The sequence below is a fragment of the Amphimedon queenslandica genome, unplaced genomic scaffold (assembly GCF_000090795.2).
Source record: "Amphimedon queenslandica unplaced genomic scaffold, v1.1 AMPQUscaffold_13384, whole genome shotgun sequence".
Taxonomy (NCBI): Eukaryota; Metazoa; Porifera; class Demospongiae; order Haplosclerida; family Niphatidae; genus Amphimedon; species Amphimedon queenslandica.
In genome coordinates this window covers 83,763-102,243 of record NW_003546380.1, presented here as the reverse complement: position 1 = coordinate 102,243, position 18,481 = coordinate 83,763, and the positions used below count along the sequence as shown (strand labels likewise).

General features: G+C 35.7%; 5 protein-coding genes and 1 non-coding gene across 6 annotated transcripts; 3 read left to right on the top strand and 3 right to left on the bottom strand.

The window, feature by feature from the left end:
• The first annotated feature begins 32 nt into the window (after positions 1-32).
• Positions 33-2,612, top strand: LOC105312905 (integrin beta-6-like). Its single transcript, XM_011405904.2, has 2 exons — positions 33-2,439; positions 2,495-2,612. Exon 1 carries the CDS (start codon positions 42-44, stop codon positions 2,436-2,438), a length of 2,397 nt encoding a protein of 798 aa, XP_011404206.1. The 5' UTR covers positions 33-41; the 3' UTR covers position 2,439; positions 2,495-2,612.
• A 602-nt stretch (positions 2,613-3,214) lies between these two features.
• LOC109582425 (cell wall protein RBR3-like) lies at positions 3,215-7,119 on the top strand. The gene is made up of 3 exons (XM_019997126.1): positions 3,215-3,391; positions 3,494-3,655; positions 5,500-7,119. The coding sequence occupies exons 1-3, from the start codon at positions 3,279-3,281 to the stop codon at positions 6,980-6,982; spliced, it is 1,758 nt and encodes a 585-aa protein (XP_019852685.1). The 5' UTR covers positions 3,215-3,278; the 3' UTR covers positions 6,983-7,119.
• On the bottom strand, positions 6,915-9,141 carry LOC100634233 (ubiquitin carboxyl-terminal hydrolase isozyme L3-like). Its single transcript, XM_003386890.3, has 10 exons — positions 9,048-9,141; positions 8,977-8,988; positions 8,584-8,712; positions 8,488-8,538; positions 8,118-8,223; positions 7,971-8,053; positions 7,598-7,645; positions 7,469-7,544; positions 7,270-7,328; positions 6,915-7,208 (listed from the first exon to the last, which is right to left on the bottom strand). Exons 1-10 carry the CDS (start codon positions 9,105-9,107, stop codon positions 7,122-7,124), a joined length of 711 nt encoding a protein of 236 aa, XP_003386938.1. The 5' UTR covers positions 9,108-9,141; the 3' UTR covers positions 6,915-7,121.
• On the bottom strand, positions 7,685-7,770 carry Trnay-gua (transfer RNA tyrosine (anticodon GUA)). Its single transcript is given in 2 exon segments — positions 7,685-7,720; positions 7,735-7,770. It is a non-coding gene; the product is annotated as a tRNA-Tyr (tRNA).
• Positions 9,142-9,147: 6 nt separating the features above from the next.
• LOC100633471 (presequence translocated-associated motor subunit PAM17, mitochondrial-like) lies at positions 9,148-10,293 on the top strand. The gene is made up of 3 exons (XM_003386885.3): positions 9,148-9,498; positions 9,594-9,723; positions 9,992-10,293. Exons 1-3 carry the CDS (start codon positions 9,167-9,169, stop codon positions 10,202-10,204), a joined length of 675 nt encoding a protein of 224 aa, XP_003386933.2. The 5' UTR covers positions 9,148-9,166; the 3' UTR covers positions 10,205-10,293.
• A 497-nt stretch (positions 10,294-10,790) lies between these two features.
• Positions 10,791-18,392, bottom strand: LOC109582426 (serine/threonine-protein phosphatase 6 regulatory ankyrin repeat subunit C-like). Its single transcript, XM_019997132.1, has 18 exons — positions 18,050-18,392; positions 17,470-17,802; positions 16,548-17,216; positions 16,229-16,320; positions 15,292-15,369; positions 15,007-15,118; positions 14,866-14,942; positions 14,741-14,815; positions 14,468-14,538; positions 14,325-14,395; positions 13,911-14,016; positions 12,193-12,292; positions 12,032-12,100; positions 11,795-11,890; positions 11,665-11,722; positions 11,441-11,549; positions 11,110-11,206; positions 10,791-11,036 (listed from the first exon to the last, which is right to left on the bottom strand). Exons 1-18 carry the CDS (start codon positions 18,351-18,353, stop codon positions 11,001-11,003), a joined length of 2,553 nt encoding a protein of 850 aa, XP_019852691.1. The 5' UTR covers positions 18,354-18,392; the 3' UTR covers positions 10,791-11,000.
• Between the last annotated feature and the right edge of the window lie 89 nt (positions 18,393-18,481).

Below are 18,481 nucleotides of genomic sequence, written 5' to 3'. Positions count from 1 at the left end.
CGATAGGCTAGCGGAGCATAGATAGTGTAACGGCTATATTCATGTTTGGTCTTCTTGTATTACTTTTATTCACGTCTACTGAGGCTGCAGTTAATTGTAGCAGTGCTTCAACATGCACTGAGTGTATTTCATTACCTTATTCTTGTTTCTGGTGCTATACTCCTGGACTTGCTCGCTGTCTCTCTCCAGAGGATAAAGACAATTGTTCTACTAGCCTCTCCTCCTACTCCAGTGCTATCAATGAGATTAATGAATTACCCATCAGTGATCAAAATCAAGTTTCTTTAAAGTCGGTTAGTCTCAAGTTACGTGTCAATGAATCGATTGATGTTAAAGTGTCGGTTAAAGCTTCCAATGACTATCCATTAGATCTGTACATATTGATGGATTTGTCTAGTAGCTTTGGAACTGATCTAGATAATGTGAAAAACATTGCTCCACAGTTGCCTCTGAGTTTGCAGAACGTTTCGTCCAGTTTTAAAATTGGGTTTGGTGCTTTTGTTGACAAGCCTATTCTTCCTTTCACTTCAAACCAGCAATTAATGTATGATCCTATGCCAGGAATAACTATCCCATTTAGTTATGAACACATAGTCAGTTTAACCAACTCATCTGACTTATTCAACTCCGAATTGCAGGATATCAGTATATCAACTAATGTGGACAATCCTGAAGGAACACTAGATGCAATGTTACAAGCTGTAGTGTGCGATGATGTTATAGAATGGAGAGAAGACTCAAGGAAGATTCTCTTGGTAATGACAGATGATGTTTTACACACAGCTGGTGATGGTAGCTTAGCTGGTATTGTAAAACCTAATGATGGTTTGTGCCACACTGAATATGATGAAAGTACTAATAGAACATTGTATACAGCATCTTTACTTCAGGATTATCCATCAATGGAATTAGTAAAAATGACTCTCACTAATAATGATGTTGTGCCAGTATTTGCTCTTGCTGGAGTTAGTGATGATATTTTTGCTTTATACAATGAATCAGTGAGCCCATTTCTCAATGGTTTTTCTGTTGCACTACAAAAAGATTCTTCTAATCTTATTTCAGTTCTAATTGAAGCTTATCGCAAAGTCGTGGCTAATGCTCAGCTAAGTTTTAACCTCCCTGACCACATTTCAGCCACTGTCAAAGCTAACTGTTCAAATTACTTTCCACAAAGAAGAGAATGTGTTGAGATTGGTAATGAAACTGTTGAATTTACAATGTCAGTTAGTCTGAGAGAATGCACACAAGAACTTAGAGATAATAAGAGTACTGATATAATAGTCACTATACCAGGATTCTCACGGTTTCTCATTAAAGTCAGTGGCCACTGTAGCTGTGAGTGTGAGTCTCAGTCTACTAGGGGAAGCACCGAATGTAGCAAGAATGGGAACTTGACCTGTGGACTGTGTAACTGTGATGAAGGATGGGAAGGATCAACTTGTTCCTGTTCTACTCTTCAATGTCCAGTGGGTCTTAATGGGAAAACATGTAATGGTAGAGGAGCATGTGAATGTGGAGAGTGTCATTGCTACAATGTCAACTCAGCAGAATTGTCTGATATAGACTCGACTATGCTTGATACTACTAGTGTAGATAATCCACTGATATATGGGGCAGCTTGTGAATGCAGTAATTATGAGTGCTTGACTGATGGAGATGGTACTGTATGCAGTGGTGAGGGTGAATGTCAATGTTACAATGGTACGTATGAGTGTCTGTGTGCAGTATCAGCATTAACTGGAGAGAGAAGGACTGGGGAATGGTGTCAATGTTCAACTGATCATTGCATTGATCCTGATGCTAATAACCAGACTTTACTCTGTAGTGGTAATGGTACATGCAGTCCTTGTGAACCTAAAGGTCAAGCTTGTACATGTAATGATCTTTATTCTGGTCCATATTGTGAGGAGAGTACATTTGTAAGTGGTACACTATTAGGATCATGTGATAACAGTGTAAGAGACTGTGTTATATGTTATGGTGAAGCTGCTAGATCTGAAAGTGAAAATAGTTCAATATCTTGTGGTTCAAGTTCTTGTGATAATTTCGCACTCCTCACCTCATCTCCATCAGATGATTACATAATACCAGGATCACTGCCCAATAGTAACACTGATTGCTCATTCATTAGTGGTGAGTGTCAGTATACTTATATAGCTGGTAGAGGTCCTGATGGGGAGGACTTGTATGCTGTGCCTCCTCGCATTTGCCTCCCTATTCCTATTTGGGCAATTGTAACTATCCTACTGGTCCTTATCATATTGTTGGGTATTGGTATATTGATAGCAATCAAATGTTGCTGTATGTATTTGGACTATAAAGAATATAACAGTTTCAAAGCAGAAGTCAGCAAAGCATCCTTTGAGAGAATGGAAAACCCAATGTACCATACGCCTGATGTTACATACAAGAATATTGCATATGGTTCTGAATGAGGTGAAGAGTATTGAATTACCAAAGCAAGCATAATTATATTATTGTTGTTTTCTAGGTAATAACTATTGCAGTTTGGTTTGTTGTGTAAATAATTTGAAAGTTTATTATAAGTTTCTTCCGCTTTGTAAATTCTTCACTTCTGTTTTTAAGCTATCCTTTACTAACCGTGTAAATATTTTGTGTGCACTTTTATCATTATAATACTAATAATATTTATTGCAATGTATACTGTGTTACAGGTGCGCTGTTTTCTAGTATAGACTATTCCTGAAAGCTCACTGTTTTTGTTTCTTATTCTACTGTTGCAAAATAAGCACAGAGATTGTTTACTTTGACTGAATAACGTAGGAATGAACCATTAGCTAATTGAACAGAGCAAACATTACAGATAAAATCCATATTCAGTTTTGAGTGTGTGCTATCTGAAGACCACTGAAATAGATTTCAACAACTCATAAAAGATATGCCAAATTGAATCAGAAACTACAGTCCAATTGATTCATGTGAGTAGCCACTCTCTCTATATGCACTCTTTTATTAACTTTTAAAATTGCTCATAAGTTTTTTATGCAAGAATTTACACTCCTTTCTATGATTCTGTTACACATTGCAAGCTGCACTTGCTCTGATGCTTGTAAAGCCCAGCATACGCTAGGCAATATGTTGATAGCAATATCTGATTTTTTAGTTGCCAGAACTTTCTATTTATAGCAACATGTTGCTTACAAGATCAAAGTAACTTGCTAGCAATATGTTAGTCTATGCTGGGCTGCATTTTGCGAATCTACCGGATACTCTTCGGTTTCGATCTAGATTACGGAGGTCACGTGGTAAAAAAAATGGAAGAACTAGGTCATGTCCTTGATGTGAAGCCATTCTCAGGTTATTATGTCTCTTGTCCAAACTGCAAGAGAAAACTGAGAGAAAAAGCAACAAGAGATAGTTCCAATAGGTACACCATATTAGAAGTAGGCAGATCAGTTATACAAATTTTTAATTTAATATTAGATTTTAATTTTAAAATACAAATTGCTATTTTTTTACTTTTTATTAGCTATTGGTGTTTGAAATGCTCCCAGTTGGTTCCAAAGGTATCATTAACTTACCTACTAGCTCTTTCTATTGTTAAATGCGATAGCGATGAGTGCATTGATGTGATAAGTTTTGGTGGGCGACTGGATCACTTGCTAGGTGCAACAGCTTACCATGTTCATCAGTAAGTATTTTAGCCTTGATTCTCCAATCACAGTTAGATTAAATCCTTAAAATTTTTTGAAAATTGCGGCCAAAGTTCATGTGCTATAGTACAAAGATTTTGGCCAGATTTCGTCAAAATGACTATAATTATTTTGTTTGATACGTGTACATTTCTTATGTTGTGTAATGATTCAAAAGACTATGCAGCCTATCCTATGCAAAGGGAGCCATTTTTAAAAGCAATTGGCCCATTTTAAAAATGGCCATAACTTGAAAAATTGAAGTCGGAATCGACTTAAACTTTCTACACAGCATAATTATGTATCAGAAAATGTAATAAAAATTGGGGGTGATTTCGGGGCCATTTTTCAGAAAAAACCATGGGCTATAGTACAGGGTATTTTTCAGAAAATGGCCAATTTTAAAAAATGGTCATAACTTGAAAAATTGAAGTCGGAATCGACTCAAACTTTCTACACAGCATAATTACGTCAATATGTATCAGAAATTGTAATAAAAATTGAGGGTGATTTCGGGGCCATTTTTTGGAAAAAACCATGGGCTATAGTACAGGGTATTTTTCAGAAAACAGCTTATTTTTAAAAATGACCATAACTCGAAAAATTGAAGTCAGAATCGACTTAAACTTTCTACATAGCATAAGGACATCAATATGTATCAGAAAATGTAATAAAAATTTGGGATGATTTTGGAGCCATTTTTTGGAAAGAACCATGGGCAGGGTATTTTTTAGAAAACAGCTTATTTTTTAAAATGACCATAACTCGAAAAATTAAAGTCGGAATCGACTCAAACTTTCTAGATAGCATAAGTACATCAATATGTATCAGAAAATGTAATAAAAATTTGGGGTGATTTTGGAGCCATTTTTTGGAAAAAAACGATGGGCTATAGTACAGGGTATTTTTCAGAAAACAGCTTATTTTTAAAAATGACCATAACTCGAAAAATTGAAGTCAGAATCGACTTAAACTTTCTACATAGCATAAGGACATCAATATGTATCAGAAAATGTAATAAAAATTTGGGATGATTTTGGAGCCATTTTTTGGAAAGAACCATGGGCAGGGTATTTTTTAGAAAACAGCTTATTTTTTAAAATGACCATAACTCGAAAAATTAAAGTCGGAATCGACTCAAACTTTCTAGATAGCATAAGTACATCAATATGTATCAGAAAATGTAATAAAAATTTGGGGTGATTTTGGAGCCATTTTTTGGAAAAAACCATGGGCTATAGTACAGGGTATTTTTCAGAAAACAGCTTATTTTTAAAAATGACCATAACTCGAAAAATTGAAGTCAGAATCGACTTAAACTTTCTACATAGCATAAGGACATCAATATGTATCAGAAAATGTAATAAAAATTTGGGATGATTTTGGAGCCATTTTTTGGAAAGAACCATGGGCAGGGTATTTTTTAGAAAACAGCTTATTTTTTAAAATGACCATAACTCAAAAAATTGAAGTCGGAATCGACTCAAACTTTCTACATAGCATAAGTACATCAATATGTATCAGAAAATGTAATAAAAATTTGAGATGATTTCAGAGCCATTTTTGGAAAATAACCATGGGCTATAGTACAGGAAATTTTTTAAAAATTTGCCAATTTTTGAAAATGGCCAAAGCACGAAAAATTGAGGTTTCAATTGGCTCAAAATTGGTACAAAGACAGCAATATACATTAGAAAATTATAATAAATTTTGGATAATTTTGCAGCAATTTTTTGGAATAAGAATTGGCTATTTATAGTAAATCACATACTTTTAAAAATGGCCATGTATTGTGCAGAAATCATAGTAAAATGAAAGTGTGTGCTTATTTTTTTATTTTTAGGTTTTTAATTGAAATTGGTTCTCAAAGCCCTTCCTCACTACTTCACAAAGCACTCTCTGTCATTTTTTCTGGACGTCATTTTCTTTTTAAATCTTTGAGACTCAACAGGAAATTTAAAGACAGTACAACTTCCTTTCTTCCTGTATCCATTAGACAATTTAATGAAATGAGATGTGCGGCTCCTTTCCTTATTTTAATTACAATGAAAGCTCTTCTTTCTCCTTCTAATACTATTTGTACTTCTTTACAAGAACAGGAACTTGTTAGTTTTGGTAGGAGTGGTTTGTACAGTGAGAAATCTCTACTACAGTCTGAACCATCTTTTATCAAACTCGAATCCATTAGTGATACTACACCTACTACATTGTCCCAGCAATCAGAAAGGGATGAGAATAACAGTTCATTACAATCTTTAGGTCTGACAAACTCAAGTCAATTTTGGAGGGACTTTTTTAACAGTAGCAGCAGCAGTATCATTGCAGAGAATGTTCCAGATTGCTCCAGTTCCATCATTGAAGAGCTTCAAAAAGAAACCTGTGAAGCAGACACTAGAACAACAGGGACTTCATCAATAAGTAATAATTCTCCTTTAAATGTTCATCCGCCATCTTTATCAAGATTACCCCTTCATTCTCCTGTAGTTTCAGATCATAAATTCCCTGAGGTTGGCTTTAAGGATGAAACTGATACTGAACTGATGTATGAACTCATGAGAGAGCTTGATTCAATGACTGATAGGTCATTATTCACAGCTCCTCCATCTTGCCAAGTCCCTTTTGTTGATGACTTATCAACACAATTTGTGAAAGACCTAAACCTTTCTAATTTTTCGTCCTCAAATAATACTCTTGAGGGAGAACCATCCAATCACTTCAGCCTTCCAAATATTTCACTCAATCCTTCTCAAGATAATACTATTAACTGTAGTGTGTGTAAAAAGAGAAATTCATCACCTACACCATCTCAAATGACTCTATCACTTTCATTTCAGTTGTTCTCACCACTCAATAAGCATGCATGCAGTAGTCAAATGCAATCTTCATTATCTCCTGAGTTATTTAAGAATTGGTCAGCCTCCTCACATGTCATTAGCAATAGCACTGATACTGGCATTGTAGCTGATGCTACTCCTCTTCCTACACTTTCCTTTACTGCTCCTACCTCAAGCATTACTGGTACTAGTGTACCTTCTATTACAAGTATTGCTACTACTTGGAATATTTCTTCGTATACCTCAACGCCTGTTGTTCATCTCCAAAGGGCACCAACCAGATTATGGCAACAAAGAAATAAAGAAAAAGAAGGAAGTGAGAAGGATCGCAAGCAAGTACTATCTTCTCTCCCTAGGAAAAGGAAACTGGATATTGTAAAACTAAATGATAGTCCAAGTGACACTCATGCTGATAATGGAGCTATTTCAAATTATACTGAAAGTAGTAAAACACAAAAAAATTCAATACAAGATTCACCAGATTTATTTTAATACATGCACTCAAATAATAATAATAATGTTCCTTTTTTATTTTTACTGCATTGTTTCTTTTTTTATCAAATTTAGTGTGTGTACACTTTATAATAAAATTTCCTATTTTGACTATTCAGTCATCATATCCTCGTAAATATCATTGAGCAGCTGCTAATGCTACTATAGTGAAATGAATCTCGTCTGGGTCACGAGTCATGAATTTCTGACAGACATTGGCAGCATCCTAATAAAAAATTGAAAAATTCTCAGCTGCAAAGATAATTATATATTGAATATGAACTAACATTTAAGAAGCTCTCTGGTGTGGTGGAGCCATGATTAACTGGTGCTGACTTTCTTCCATCTGTAGTTGATGAATAAGCATTAATGTTACCCACATATTGGAGCCAAATTTCAATTTTCATACAAAATTTTATTCCATAATTGTCATTGTAGGGTTGTGTGCTTCAAGCCCCCATCATGCAGTAGCCTTGTATGACTTACCAAGTTCATAAATGTGCCCATCTTGCTGGACTAGCGCGACAAAATGTAAGTGTGTGTGCTCATCTCTTGAAGGTGGCTATAAGAAATATAAAATTTGAAGTAATAAAAGTTTTTAAAATGCATTCTTACAGCTGTGTCTCCTTCTTGTGCACTAGTTTCATGAACTTCAGAAATCTCCTGCAAAAAAAAGCAATGAAAAGGAAAATAAAAAAAAACTCCACCGAGCCGGATTCGAACCAGCGACCTAAGGATATCTATGTAAACCTCTACAGTCCTCCGCTCTACCGCTGAGCTATCGGTGGCACTTGCGTTTGAAAGCACAACAAATGGAATTTATACTTTACAGTATATCATTATTTTGACTACAGAACTGATTTTGAGATTCACAACAGTTAACACAATACAAAATGGTGAAATACTTTAATGCGCATAAAATTAATTACAAACATAATTTTTGAACTGATCCATGAAAGTATATAAGGCATTAGCAAAGTTTTATTACCTCATCTTCTTCAATGAAGTGGCCTCTCTCTTCTGGTGTCATGTTCTTTGTCTTCTCGTAAAACTTCTTCAAATATCCATCTCCTAAATTAGAGGAAGACAAGACGTTTAAACATGAAAGTAGCAATGAAGATTATATCTCACTTACTGACTGTTAAGTTAGAAATATTATTACACAACACATGAAGGAGACCGATCGTGCCACAAGCATTCCCAACATATTGCTTCATGTAATACACATTGGGAGATACTGTCTATGAAAAGAAAAAGTGAGAAAGAACTTTTATATTTCTTTATGATACATAAACATGTTCTTATGTTGTGTAGAAAGTTTAGGCTGATTTTGATCAAATTTGAATTTTTTACAAACTTTAAAAGTTATTCAAAAATCAGGCCAAAGTCCCTGTACTATAGTATCTAGTCTTGGGCCAAAGTTTACCAAAATTGAGAGAATTCTTCAATTTTTATAATTTTAAAATTCACAATTACATTACTTCACCTCATTGTTAAATTCTTACCTGTCCTTCCTTCTCAATCTTCTCTTCCTCCTCTTTTCGAAAAGCTTCATACTAAAAGAAAACAGTCTTTGTTACACCTACACAATTAATTAAAACCTTGTCTGTGATTGGGAACAGCATAACGAGGGCGGCACAAGGCTGAGGTATCATCATCAAAAGGTCAGGATCTAATCCAAAGACATCACAAAATTGAAAAGAGTTTCCTACACCAAGTCCATCGACATACTGGGAAATGAAATACAATAATAATGAGACTACTTTTAATTATAGTTCATTTCTAGGTAAACAGTTTTTCAAACTTGCCATTTTTCATTAACTAAACTTTACTAAGAGAGTGTTTTGAAAGCCAATGTTTAGATTTTCATAATTGAAAGCTCTGAAATTTACTTAAACTTCTACATGCATCAGGGCTCAAATAGGGCATCAATATGCATTATGAAAATGTTGTATAGATGGAGGTGTTTTTGAGCCCATTTTTGCTCTGATTACCTTGTTCATGACCTAGAGAGAAAGAGGAGGGGAGCTGCAGTTAGGAGGCAAGTAAAATATTATAAACTGACTTCTGGGTTTGCTTCTAAAGGCAGCCATCTGGGCTTGGAGTTGCCACTGCTGCTAGCCATCTTGAAGGAGTCAAGAAGAAGGAGTGACTAAGGAGAAAATTTCTCCTCAGCTCCGCCCTATGTTGTTGCCACGTGGAATTACAATGGCGTTTCGTTTGTGTGAGAGAAGAGCTTTTGAGCGACTTTTCCAGCTCCGTCTTCCTCACCAAAGGATGCTAAGGCTTTCTACTAGCAGATGGATGTCTTCAGATTCCTCTGAGAGCCAGCCAGGGGAGAGAATGATGAATTTCGAGGAGTACAGAAAGTTAAAGAGATCTCTCAAGTGGAATGCTCGTGTTGCTGGTATTCCCATGGGATGTATTGCCGTTGGTATTTCTTCATTGGCCAACCTCCACTTTATGCCACACGTATTCGACACATCTTTACCGCCAGAAGAGATAACACCTATACTGTAAGACAGAAGGAATAAAATTAATGAGAATTAATTCTGAAAATAATAATAATAATAATAATAATAAGAATAATTGTTATTGTTGTTATTTGTAGTGGAATGGATCCAATAGTGTTTGCAGCTGTATGTGGTGCTGCAAGTGGGATGGTTGGATTCATTTTGGGCGGAGCTTTCTTTAACGCCGTCTGGAAGATGGTTTCAAGTAAAGCTAAACAAATTGAAAAGGTATACATCTAAAATCAAAAGGGCCTGGATTTTTACATTAAAATAAGATAAATTTACAAGCTCAAACAAAAAAATTATTGTTATTTTAGGCAAAAATGGCCATGAAAAAATTTTAGTTTTAATTATATGTACATTTCAATGGTGTGTGCATTTTCTAAAGTTTGAGCTAATATTGTGAATAGTTTAGCCAAGATAAAGTGGAACTGATTCATGTGGTGATGTATTTTTTATAAATTCTCAGTTACTCCTTATCTATCCTCTACTCTAGAGAGATGCAGATTTTCTCTCACGACTTCAGCGTCACAGATACGTAGGCACGGATCAGAACAAATACGAGGATGACTATTATGCTGACAAGGTACTGACACTCAGTGACTACAGACAATGGATCAGACAGCAACAGAGAAAGAAAGAGGCAGCTGCTTCTTTAAACTCCAGCAATAAAGAGACAGACTCTGGTAGTGATAAACAGAATACTTGACTTGAGATTGTTGAATATCTATTTTGTTCGTTTTATTCATTGACATTGTAAATACAATTGAGTCCCTTAAGTATATTCTATGTCCTAAACATTATAAACAAGTATATATGGCATGGGCTTTGATTAAGTTTTATGATAGTACAAATCAATCATCTATAGTGGTAAGGTTAATTATAAGGAAGTAGGTAAGCTAAAAAAATTTTTTCAATCTTGTTCACACTTCAATTTATACCTTGAAGTGTGAACAAGGTGTCAAAAAAACAACTTGTAATTTGTAAAAGTGTGCTTCATTTTAATTTTTTATGACAAACAAGTACTACATCGACTCTGTCTCCAAAGAGTATCTTAATTTAGTAAATAAACTCATTTCTCTGGCATGTATTTATGTCTACATTTGGTCCTGTCTGATCATCTCAGTGATCAGACAATCAATCAACTGTCCATGACTTTATTTACATTATCTAATGTTATATATTTAAGAAAAATCTGGTCCATGAGAAGCATGCCATTATATAATATGCACACCTTGATAGTTCATTGATCAGCCCTGATCACATAATGACTCGCAAAGTACAATGATTGTGTCTTTTAGAGTTTAAATTGTTGGATGCATTTCAGTCATTATAGGTTGGAATAAAAACATTCGATAAATAATATAAAATACATGGATATATATTATAGTGCAGCTTTCTTTGTGTGTGAAATGGAGCATATGTGTGTGTGTAAGGAAGGATCGAAGGGTTATTAGTGGGAGAGGAGAAGGGGGAGAGAAGGAGGAGTGTGGGGGAGAGATGTGTCAGTAGTTTCTAAGTGATGGTCTGGCATTAATAACCTAATGAAGAATTAAAACAATAACAATCAATATATCACACACACGCTCTGCTCTCTCCCTCTGGTTCCCTTACTTTAACTGATTTCTCACTTCCAAGGTTAAGGATCATCTGTAATCCATTAAGCCATGTCTTGAAGTCTTCAGACGAGAGAGCTACTACGTTTAATATCCTACGATGCGAAAAAAATAATCAAATGCTGCCAAAATAGGATATACTATATTACTCTACTCACCTACATTACTATACTGCAGTTATGCTGGCTGCAATATTGCACACAATAAATACGAAACAGGTATAATGGGGCTTACTGTAAAGATTCGTGCAATGAAAACAACTAACTGTATAAACTCATGCAACAAATGTGAAACTACTTTAACTGAGAATGTATTGAAATTCAGCTCACTTGTTCTTTGTGAATATAGTGAAAGCAAACTTGTGCTTTGTGACTGGATCAAAGTCCTTTCTTCTCAGTATGTCTCTGCTTGCAGAACATCTCACACCAATAAAGTTATCTACATTATGAGATTATACGTAAAGAGTGATTCAAGCAATGAAAATGTAACGTGCATTTATACTACAATATTGCACTGAATGGTTTAACGTATAATAGCTTCATTATACACTAACCATTTTTTGTTTCTTTACTGCTAATGTATCTAGACTCAACATTCTTGCTCCAAAAAATCTGGAGAGAGAAAAGAAAAAAATATAATAATAATAATAGCATAAGCAACAAAGGATTGATTAATTGTCTCACATTCATTGTAGTTGGGTCTATCCATAAGAAGCGTGGATGCAAGGGACCTCTACCACTAGCAGTGAACTTATTTATCCATGCACCAGTACACACAGCCTGCAAGAGATGCAGAAAGAGAGAGATAATACAATTGTAATCTCCAACTGTGTATGAGTAAATGCAAAAGTGCACACTGTACATTTAAAATAGAGAAAATTTAAAGTAGTGCATGCACAGGCTGCACTGAATATTATATACCTTCATCTGCAAAGTGTGCTCTGCTGATAGCTTCCCATTAACTAACTCTTGATCAATAACCTTGCCTTCCTAAAGAATTACCATCATATAAAGAAAGAAAAGAAATGGTCACATGCATGTAATTCTACTGCAGCTTATTGTAGTGCTCTAGCAGTATATACCTGTTGTAGCAGCGTTCTAACTCCTATACCAGTGGATTCTCCAAGACTAAGTATGTGTCTGTAATTGATACCAGCTCTATCATCATCTTCTTCATGATGCCTAACAAAAGGCCAGAGAATCTGTTTAATACTTATACAAGACATGATGAGAGAGAGAGAGAGAGCAAAGAGACAGAGATGTAGGGCTCAGCAGGAACAAGTTGATTGTATTAATACAAGAAAGAGTAACTCTATATATAGAAGGACTACTATGAAGAAAGAGGGTGGAGCAGCTACTGGAGCAGGTCCATATACTGCAAAAAAACTATATCACTAAACTAACAGGTCACACACAGACAGGACTACTATTAAGCTAACTGATGCACAGCCCAGTGAGTAGTCAGTTTATCTATCATACCGTGAGTGTTATGATGCTGCTGAGCCAAGTGTAATTCCCGTATACAAGCTGTCAGCATACCAGGTTAATGCAGTGGCTATTAGCCCATGTCAGTATTATGATAACAATAAATAATAATGCAGTATGTAATGCTAAAAGGATCCCATCTCTTGCATTCCAATTATTATCTTAGGAACAGTGTGTGAACTAGCCTCAATGTATATAGAACATAAACACAAACTGAATGAAAACAATTACATATACACTATCAATAACATTGCTATTAGTATACAATGTATCATTATAGTAGTGAAACCTTAAGGGGAAGTTGAATGTAATGTCCATATGCATTACATCATTGTAATTCTTAGTGTTTGTGTCAGATGCTTCTGAAGACAAAACAGTTATTCATTGGAGAATTATGAATTACATAATGCGAGGGATTTGATGCTAAAATAACTCACGTAAAATAATAATAAAATAAATACTAAAAATCTAATTAGCATGAGACTATCAGTTTATTCATAAATAGTCTCTAATATCTATGGTTTATTTAACAGCTCCAGCGTGACTAGTAGTAGTGAAAGACTAAAATATTTACTCACTACATGTCCAGGGTACAAAAACATACTTATGAATATACTTAACAAACCACTCAATACACCATAAAACTACAATACCAACTGTATAATAAGTATATGATTAATAATTGCATAAACAAAGTAATTCACATGAAACAATGTTTATTTTATTTAAAATGAAGATATGTATGTGGATCTTGGTCAGTAGTCCATTGTATTGTACATTTGCCCTGCTCAATGTGGTGTGTCCACTCACCAACACTAATATGGAAGCCACCACACACACACACATTAAGATAAACTGCACCACAGATAACCTCCTCTACACTAACTATAGTTTCCTTACAGAAAGAGTGTATATATAAAACACTAGCATATACACACATTATGTGTACATGCACATGTATAAATCAGTTGTAATGATGTAATGGTATGGTCGTTGGATTTTCCCATGTCATAAATGCTTACCTGTGAATGACTGTAGTATATCACATGTGTGTGGTTATAAGCATACTTAGATAAAAGCACACACACAGAGACACACTGGCATACTCTATATGATGCTGCTTAAGGTAAAATTCACATGAGTCTTATAAGGGAAATAAGATTATCAAGAACCATTTCAAAGGACACTGTGTACTGCCCATTTTAATAATAATAATAATAATAATAATAATAATAATAATAATAATAATAATAAAAATGATAATAAATATCTTTTATATTAAAATTATATTACTTTCATTTTAAATATTCCTTACTTGATGTCTTGAGCTTGTGTGAGGAGAAGGGCACAATATGGGAGCCTCTTCTTGAGGGCATAATCCAATGGAGTCATCCCTTGGGTGTCTTGGATATTAGAATCAGCTGAAAGAGAGAGAGGGGGAGAGGGGGAGAGAGAGGGGGAGAGCCAGAGGGAGAGAGAGAGAGGGAGAGAGAGAGAGGGAGAGAGAGAGAGAGGGAGAGAGAGAGAGCCGGAGAGAGAGAGATGGGGGAGAGAGAGAGGGAAAGAGAGAGAGGGAGAGAGGAGGAGAGAGTTATCTTATATGCCTCGAAAGCCATAGCTCAAAAGTTTCTGATTTACATGTATAAGAGAATCGATATGGAGTTAAACTATTATAAAACTGATTCAAAGAGCCTCTCCCAATCTATGTACATGTAAGTCTAATCATTACCTCCAGCTGCTAGTAGGGCTCTAATGACATCAGGTTTCTCACATACAGTGGCCCAATGGAGTGCAGTCCTCCTGTACCAGTACATAATACATGTATATACAATAGGATATCACAGTACATGCATAAAGAGAATTTGTACTCACTTGTTATGATCAGTGTCATTGATATTAAGTGGACTAGTGCCTTTAACAATAGGAACTGCCTTAGAAAACCCCTATAAAAATAATAATAATAATAATAATAATAATAATAAAGATTGATTCATGCTACATCGTACATGTAGGTATATCTTTGCTGTATTTTTTCGTTGTTGATAATAAAACAATTTTCCTTTTACCTCTATTTCTCCCACACATGTTAACAATCTGCAACTTTACATGCACATATTTAAATTATTTATTACAGTAAGGAATTACATTCTCAGCTATAAAGTGCATGACAGTCTTCCCTTTAACATCTTGAAGTCCGACTGACTCTGGAGTCAACAGCAACTACAAATAAATAAATAATAATTAAATATAATTAATTAATTAATTAATACTTGAAGCGTTTTGAGGTCACGTGACTTCACTGACCAATGAAGTGCACTCATTCCTTCACAGTCAACTAATCCAGGATCTGAAAAAAATAACAGGAAAAGAAAGTTGACAAATTATAAATTTTCATAAGATCCGTGTTCTACCTGCTCCTCTTTGCTTGAGTAGTTCCATGTTATCAGGCCGGCCATGAAACCCCGCCCACATAAGAGGCGTCATTTGGGAACCATCGACCTCATTAGGACTCAACCCTGGAACCTGAATAAAACAATAGAAGAGAATTTTACTTTAAAGCACTAGAAATTATCAATAAAATTAATCATTGTTAATAAATAAAAATTGCAGTGTAAAATGTGTAGCAATTATCATAATTATTAAGTATATCATAATTGACAAGTATTACATGTACATGTACATGTATACACATGTACCTTGTCCAGTAGTATATTGACACAGTCAGAATTATAATTATTAGTGCCCCAATGGAGAGGGAGGCGGCCATCATTGTCCTATGAGAGAAGCAACATAAGAACATGAACATATGTATCAGAAATATAATAAAAATATGGGATTCTCTTCTAGTCATTTTTGACAAAATTTGGCTAATGATCACGTACTATATAGTACAGGGACTTTGGCGTGATTTTTGAGTAACTTTGAAAATTTGTAAAAAATCTAATCTTGATTGGAATCAGCTCAAACTTTCTACACAACATAAGTACATGTATATACATCAGATAAAGTTATAAAAATGAAGAATTCTCCACTTGTCAATTTTGGCAAAATTTGTCCTGTGACCATGTACTATAGTACAGGGACTTTGGCCCAATTTTTGAGTAATTATAAAAATTCATAAAAAATCCAATCTTGGTCAGAACCAGCTCAAACTTTCTACGCAACATAAGTACATGTATATGCATCAGAAAATGTAATAAAAATGGAGAATTCACACCTTTTCATTTTTGGCAAAATTTGGCCTGTGACCATGTACTATAGTACAGGGACTTTTGCCCAATTTTTGAGAAACTTAAAAAATTCGTAAGAAATGCAAATTTGATCGGAATTGTTTCAAACTTTCTATGCAACATAAGTACATGTATATGCATCAGAAAATGTAATAAAAATGGAGAATTCGTACCTTTTCATTTTTGGCCAAATTTGGCCCGAGACCCTGTACTTTAAAAATTCTTTAAAAATCCAATCTTGATCAAAACTAGCTCAAACTTTCTACACAATATAAGTACATGTACATGTATAAAAAGTAAATTATAAAAATGGAAATTTGTCGCCCAGCCAATTTTGATAAAATACCCTATAATAGTTCACAGTCTTTCAGCCAAATGTAATAATTAGAGTTATTGCTATTACCTTTTTCATTCCATCAGCTCCTAAGCTCAGTAGCAATGCAACCATCTTCAAGCTACCAGAATAAGCTCCTTCATGAAGGCAAGTACTACCATCTGAAGGACAAGAAAACAACACAATAAACATTATTAGAATATACAAAATTATTGAGCTATGATCATCTAATGGTGAACCACTCATACATTATCAAGTACTGTATGCCATATTCTTAATAATAATTATTATACAAATTATAGCTTATGTATACATGTAGCATTCTCTCTCTCACTCTCTCTCTCTCCCTCTCTCTCTCTCCCTCTCTTCCTCTCCTAGCTCTCATTACCTGTTGCTTCAATATTGATATTAGCTCCAGCTTTAATAAGTAACTGGACACAGTCAGTATGATCATTATGTACAGCGTGCATCAAGGCTGTCCTTCCCTCTCCATCTTTAACATCAACCCCCTCTCTTACGCAAAACTTCTTACTACCCAGGACCCTTTCCACGGGGTCTTGGATCATTGGAAGCTGTCCCAGAACCTCGGCTAGCTCTTTCTTGTCCCCCTTGGCAGCAGCATGATGTATGGGGAGCATTTGAGTTGAGGAGAAAGGAGAGGGTAGGGCCCCCGCTTCCATGGAAGCTCCCTCGTCTAAGATCTCATCTGACTGTCTTCCTTTGATGGAGATGAGTTGAACGTGACCAGTAGGAGCTGACCCAATAACTTCACTATAAGTATGAGCTTCTGGGTCTTCAAGAAGAGACTCATACAGTGAATCCTTGTCGTCCGATAGTGATAAAACCTTAATGACGTTATTGTTGACTGTTTCAGGGACAAGGGAAGAGGGAGAGGAGAGGAAGGATTGTGCATAGCGGGGGTTGTCCCCTCGGTACGGTGGGGAGGGTGGGGATAAAGGAGGAGGATGTTCCTGTTTTTTATTCTTTTTCTTTATTTTGCTGTACTCTGGTGTGTTGAGAGTCTGAGGCAGTGGAGATGCAATTGGAGTCGAATATTCTAAAAAAATTAAAATTAAACTAATTGATTTACTACTTCAACAAAGAGTACAGACGGTAAAGATTTCTCACTAAAATGTTCAGACAATTGTGTGAACATACAGCAGCAGGTGTGAAGAAAAGAGCGAATGCTATAGGGAATTTCTTTAATAAATGCACATCTGCTCTCTCTCTCTCTCTCTCTCCCTCCCTCCCTCTCTCTCTCTCTCCCTCCCTCTCTCTCCCTCTCTCTCTCTCCCTCCCCTCCCTCTCACCCTCTGGTTGTTGATAGAAAGGGCTGACTGGAGTAAAGGTACTCAACAAATCCTCAGATGATGTTATATTCAGTTTCTCCATTTTCCTACGAAGAGGATGAAGAGGAGGAGGAGGAGGAGGTGACGATGGTGGTCCCAGGTTCTCTTTATCGCCCAATGTCTTGCTACTTGAGAGAAGTTCGGTTGCTACAGAGACTTTTTGTTTTGCTTGAGGACTAGGTACAACTTTGTTCCTCCGTTTCCAAGACGACAGTGGTTGCCATAGCTGCCGTGGGCGTGTCACTTTGACCTGTACCGTACTGTCGGAATGTTTGTCACTTATTTCAGAGGCATCTGTAGGGAGAGAGGAGGGAGGAGAAATGGAGGGGAATAACATTAATCAATTTCTGCTCATAAACTCTTACATTTTCTGTTAATTAACAAAATTGAATCTGCAAAGTACACAATAGGGGAAAATGGCTGCCAAAGTTGTTACTTGCAAAATTTTATTCTTACAAATATCAAATCTAGACAAATTCGCAAAATTACATATATATATATACCCACAAATTAAAATCCATTTATGTTCTAGCATTGTTACCTAAATCTATCTGGAATACCGAAGGAGCTTTCTGTGAAGAGATGGAGACTGGGCTATCCTCTTCTTTAGGAGAGACGAACACTCTCTTCTCCTCCTCTCTCTTTTGCTGTAATTCTATCACATTCTGATTCACAGGCTTTACTTTTGCCTGCCATATCCCACGGAAAGCTTTGAGGGTTGGGGTCCTGCTCTTTTCGTTAGTCTCCCGTCCAGTGGGAGAGAATATCTTCCTTGTCAATGGAGGAATGGGAGGCGGAGGAGAAGAGAGTTCTTCAACTGAAATGTCCTCTGTTGTGGTAGCCATTGTGGGCGTATCAGATCTCCCGCTCTTTTTTGAAATTGCAACTTTACGTGGGAGTTAGTTTACGCATAGATATGTACCATAGAATAGATGTATAGAACGGTTAGCTGCACCGCTGCACAGGCCAGAAA

Bases quoted from the DNA above. Each gene is read 5' to 3' on its own strand.
- LOC105312905 (XM_011405904.2), top strand. From the start codon at position 42: ATGTTTGGTCTTCTTGTATTACTTTTATTCACGTCTACTGAGGCTGCA.
- LOC109582425 (XM_019997126.1), top strand. From the start codon at position 3,279: ATGGAAGAACTAGGTCATGTCCTTGATGTGAAGCCATTCTCAGGTTAT. The intron at 3,392-3,493 runs GTACACCATATT...ACTTTTTATTAG, and splicing joins ACAAGAGATAGTTCCAATAG to CTATTGGTGTTTGAAATGCT. The intron at 3,656-5,499 runs GTAAGTATTTTA...TTTTATTTTTAG, and splicing joins ACAGCTTACCATGTTCATCA to GTTTTTAATTGAAATTGGTT.
- LOC100634233 (XM_003386890.3), bottom strand. From the start codon at position 9,107: ATGGCTAGCAGCAGTGGCAACTCCAAGCCCAGATGGCTGCCTTTAGAA. The intron at 8,054-8,117 runs GTAAGTGAGATA...CCTCTAATTTAG, and splicing joins TATTTCTAACTTAACAGTCA to GAGATGGATATTTGAAGAAG. The intron at 7,329-7,468 runs GTAAGTCATACA...CATCAACTACAG, and splicing joins TGGGCACATTTATGAACTTG to ATGGAAGAAAGTCAGCACCA.
- LOC100633471 (XM_003386885.3), top strand. From the start codon at position 9,167: ATGTTGTTGCCACGTGGAATTACAATGGCGTTTCGTTTGTGTGAGAGA. The intron at 9,499-9,593 runs GTAAGACAGAAG...TGTTATTTGTAG, and splicing joins GAAGAGATAACACCTATACT to TGGAATGGATCCAATAGTGT. The intron at 9,724-9,991 runs GTATACATCTAA...CCTCTACTCTAG, and splicing joins AAGCTAAACAAATTGAAAAG to AGAGATGCAGATTTTCTCTC.
- LOC109582426 (XM_019997132.1), bottom strand. From the start codon at position 18,353: ATGGCTACCACAACAGAGGACATTTCAGTTGAAGAACTCTCTTCTCCT. The intron at 12,293-13,910 runs GTAAGGAATATT...GCCTTTTGTTAG, and splicing joins ACACAAGCTCAAGACATCAA to GCATCATGAAGAAGATGATG. The intron at 11,723-11,794 runs GTGAGACAATTA...TTCTCTCTCCAG, and splicing joins TAGACCCAACTACAATGAAT to ATTTTTTGGAGCAAGAATGT.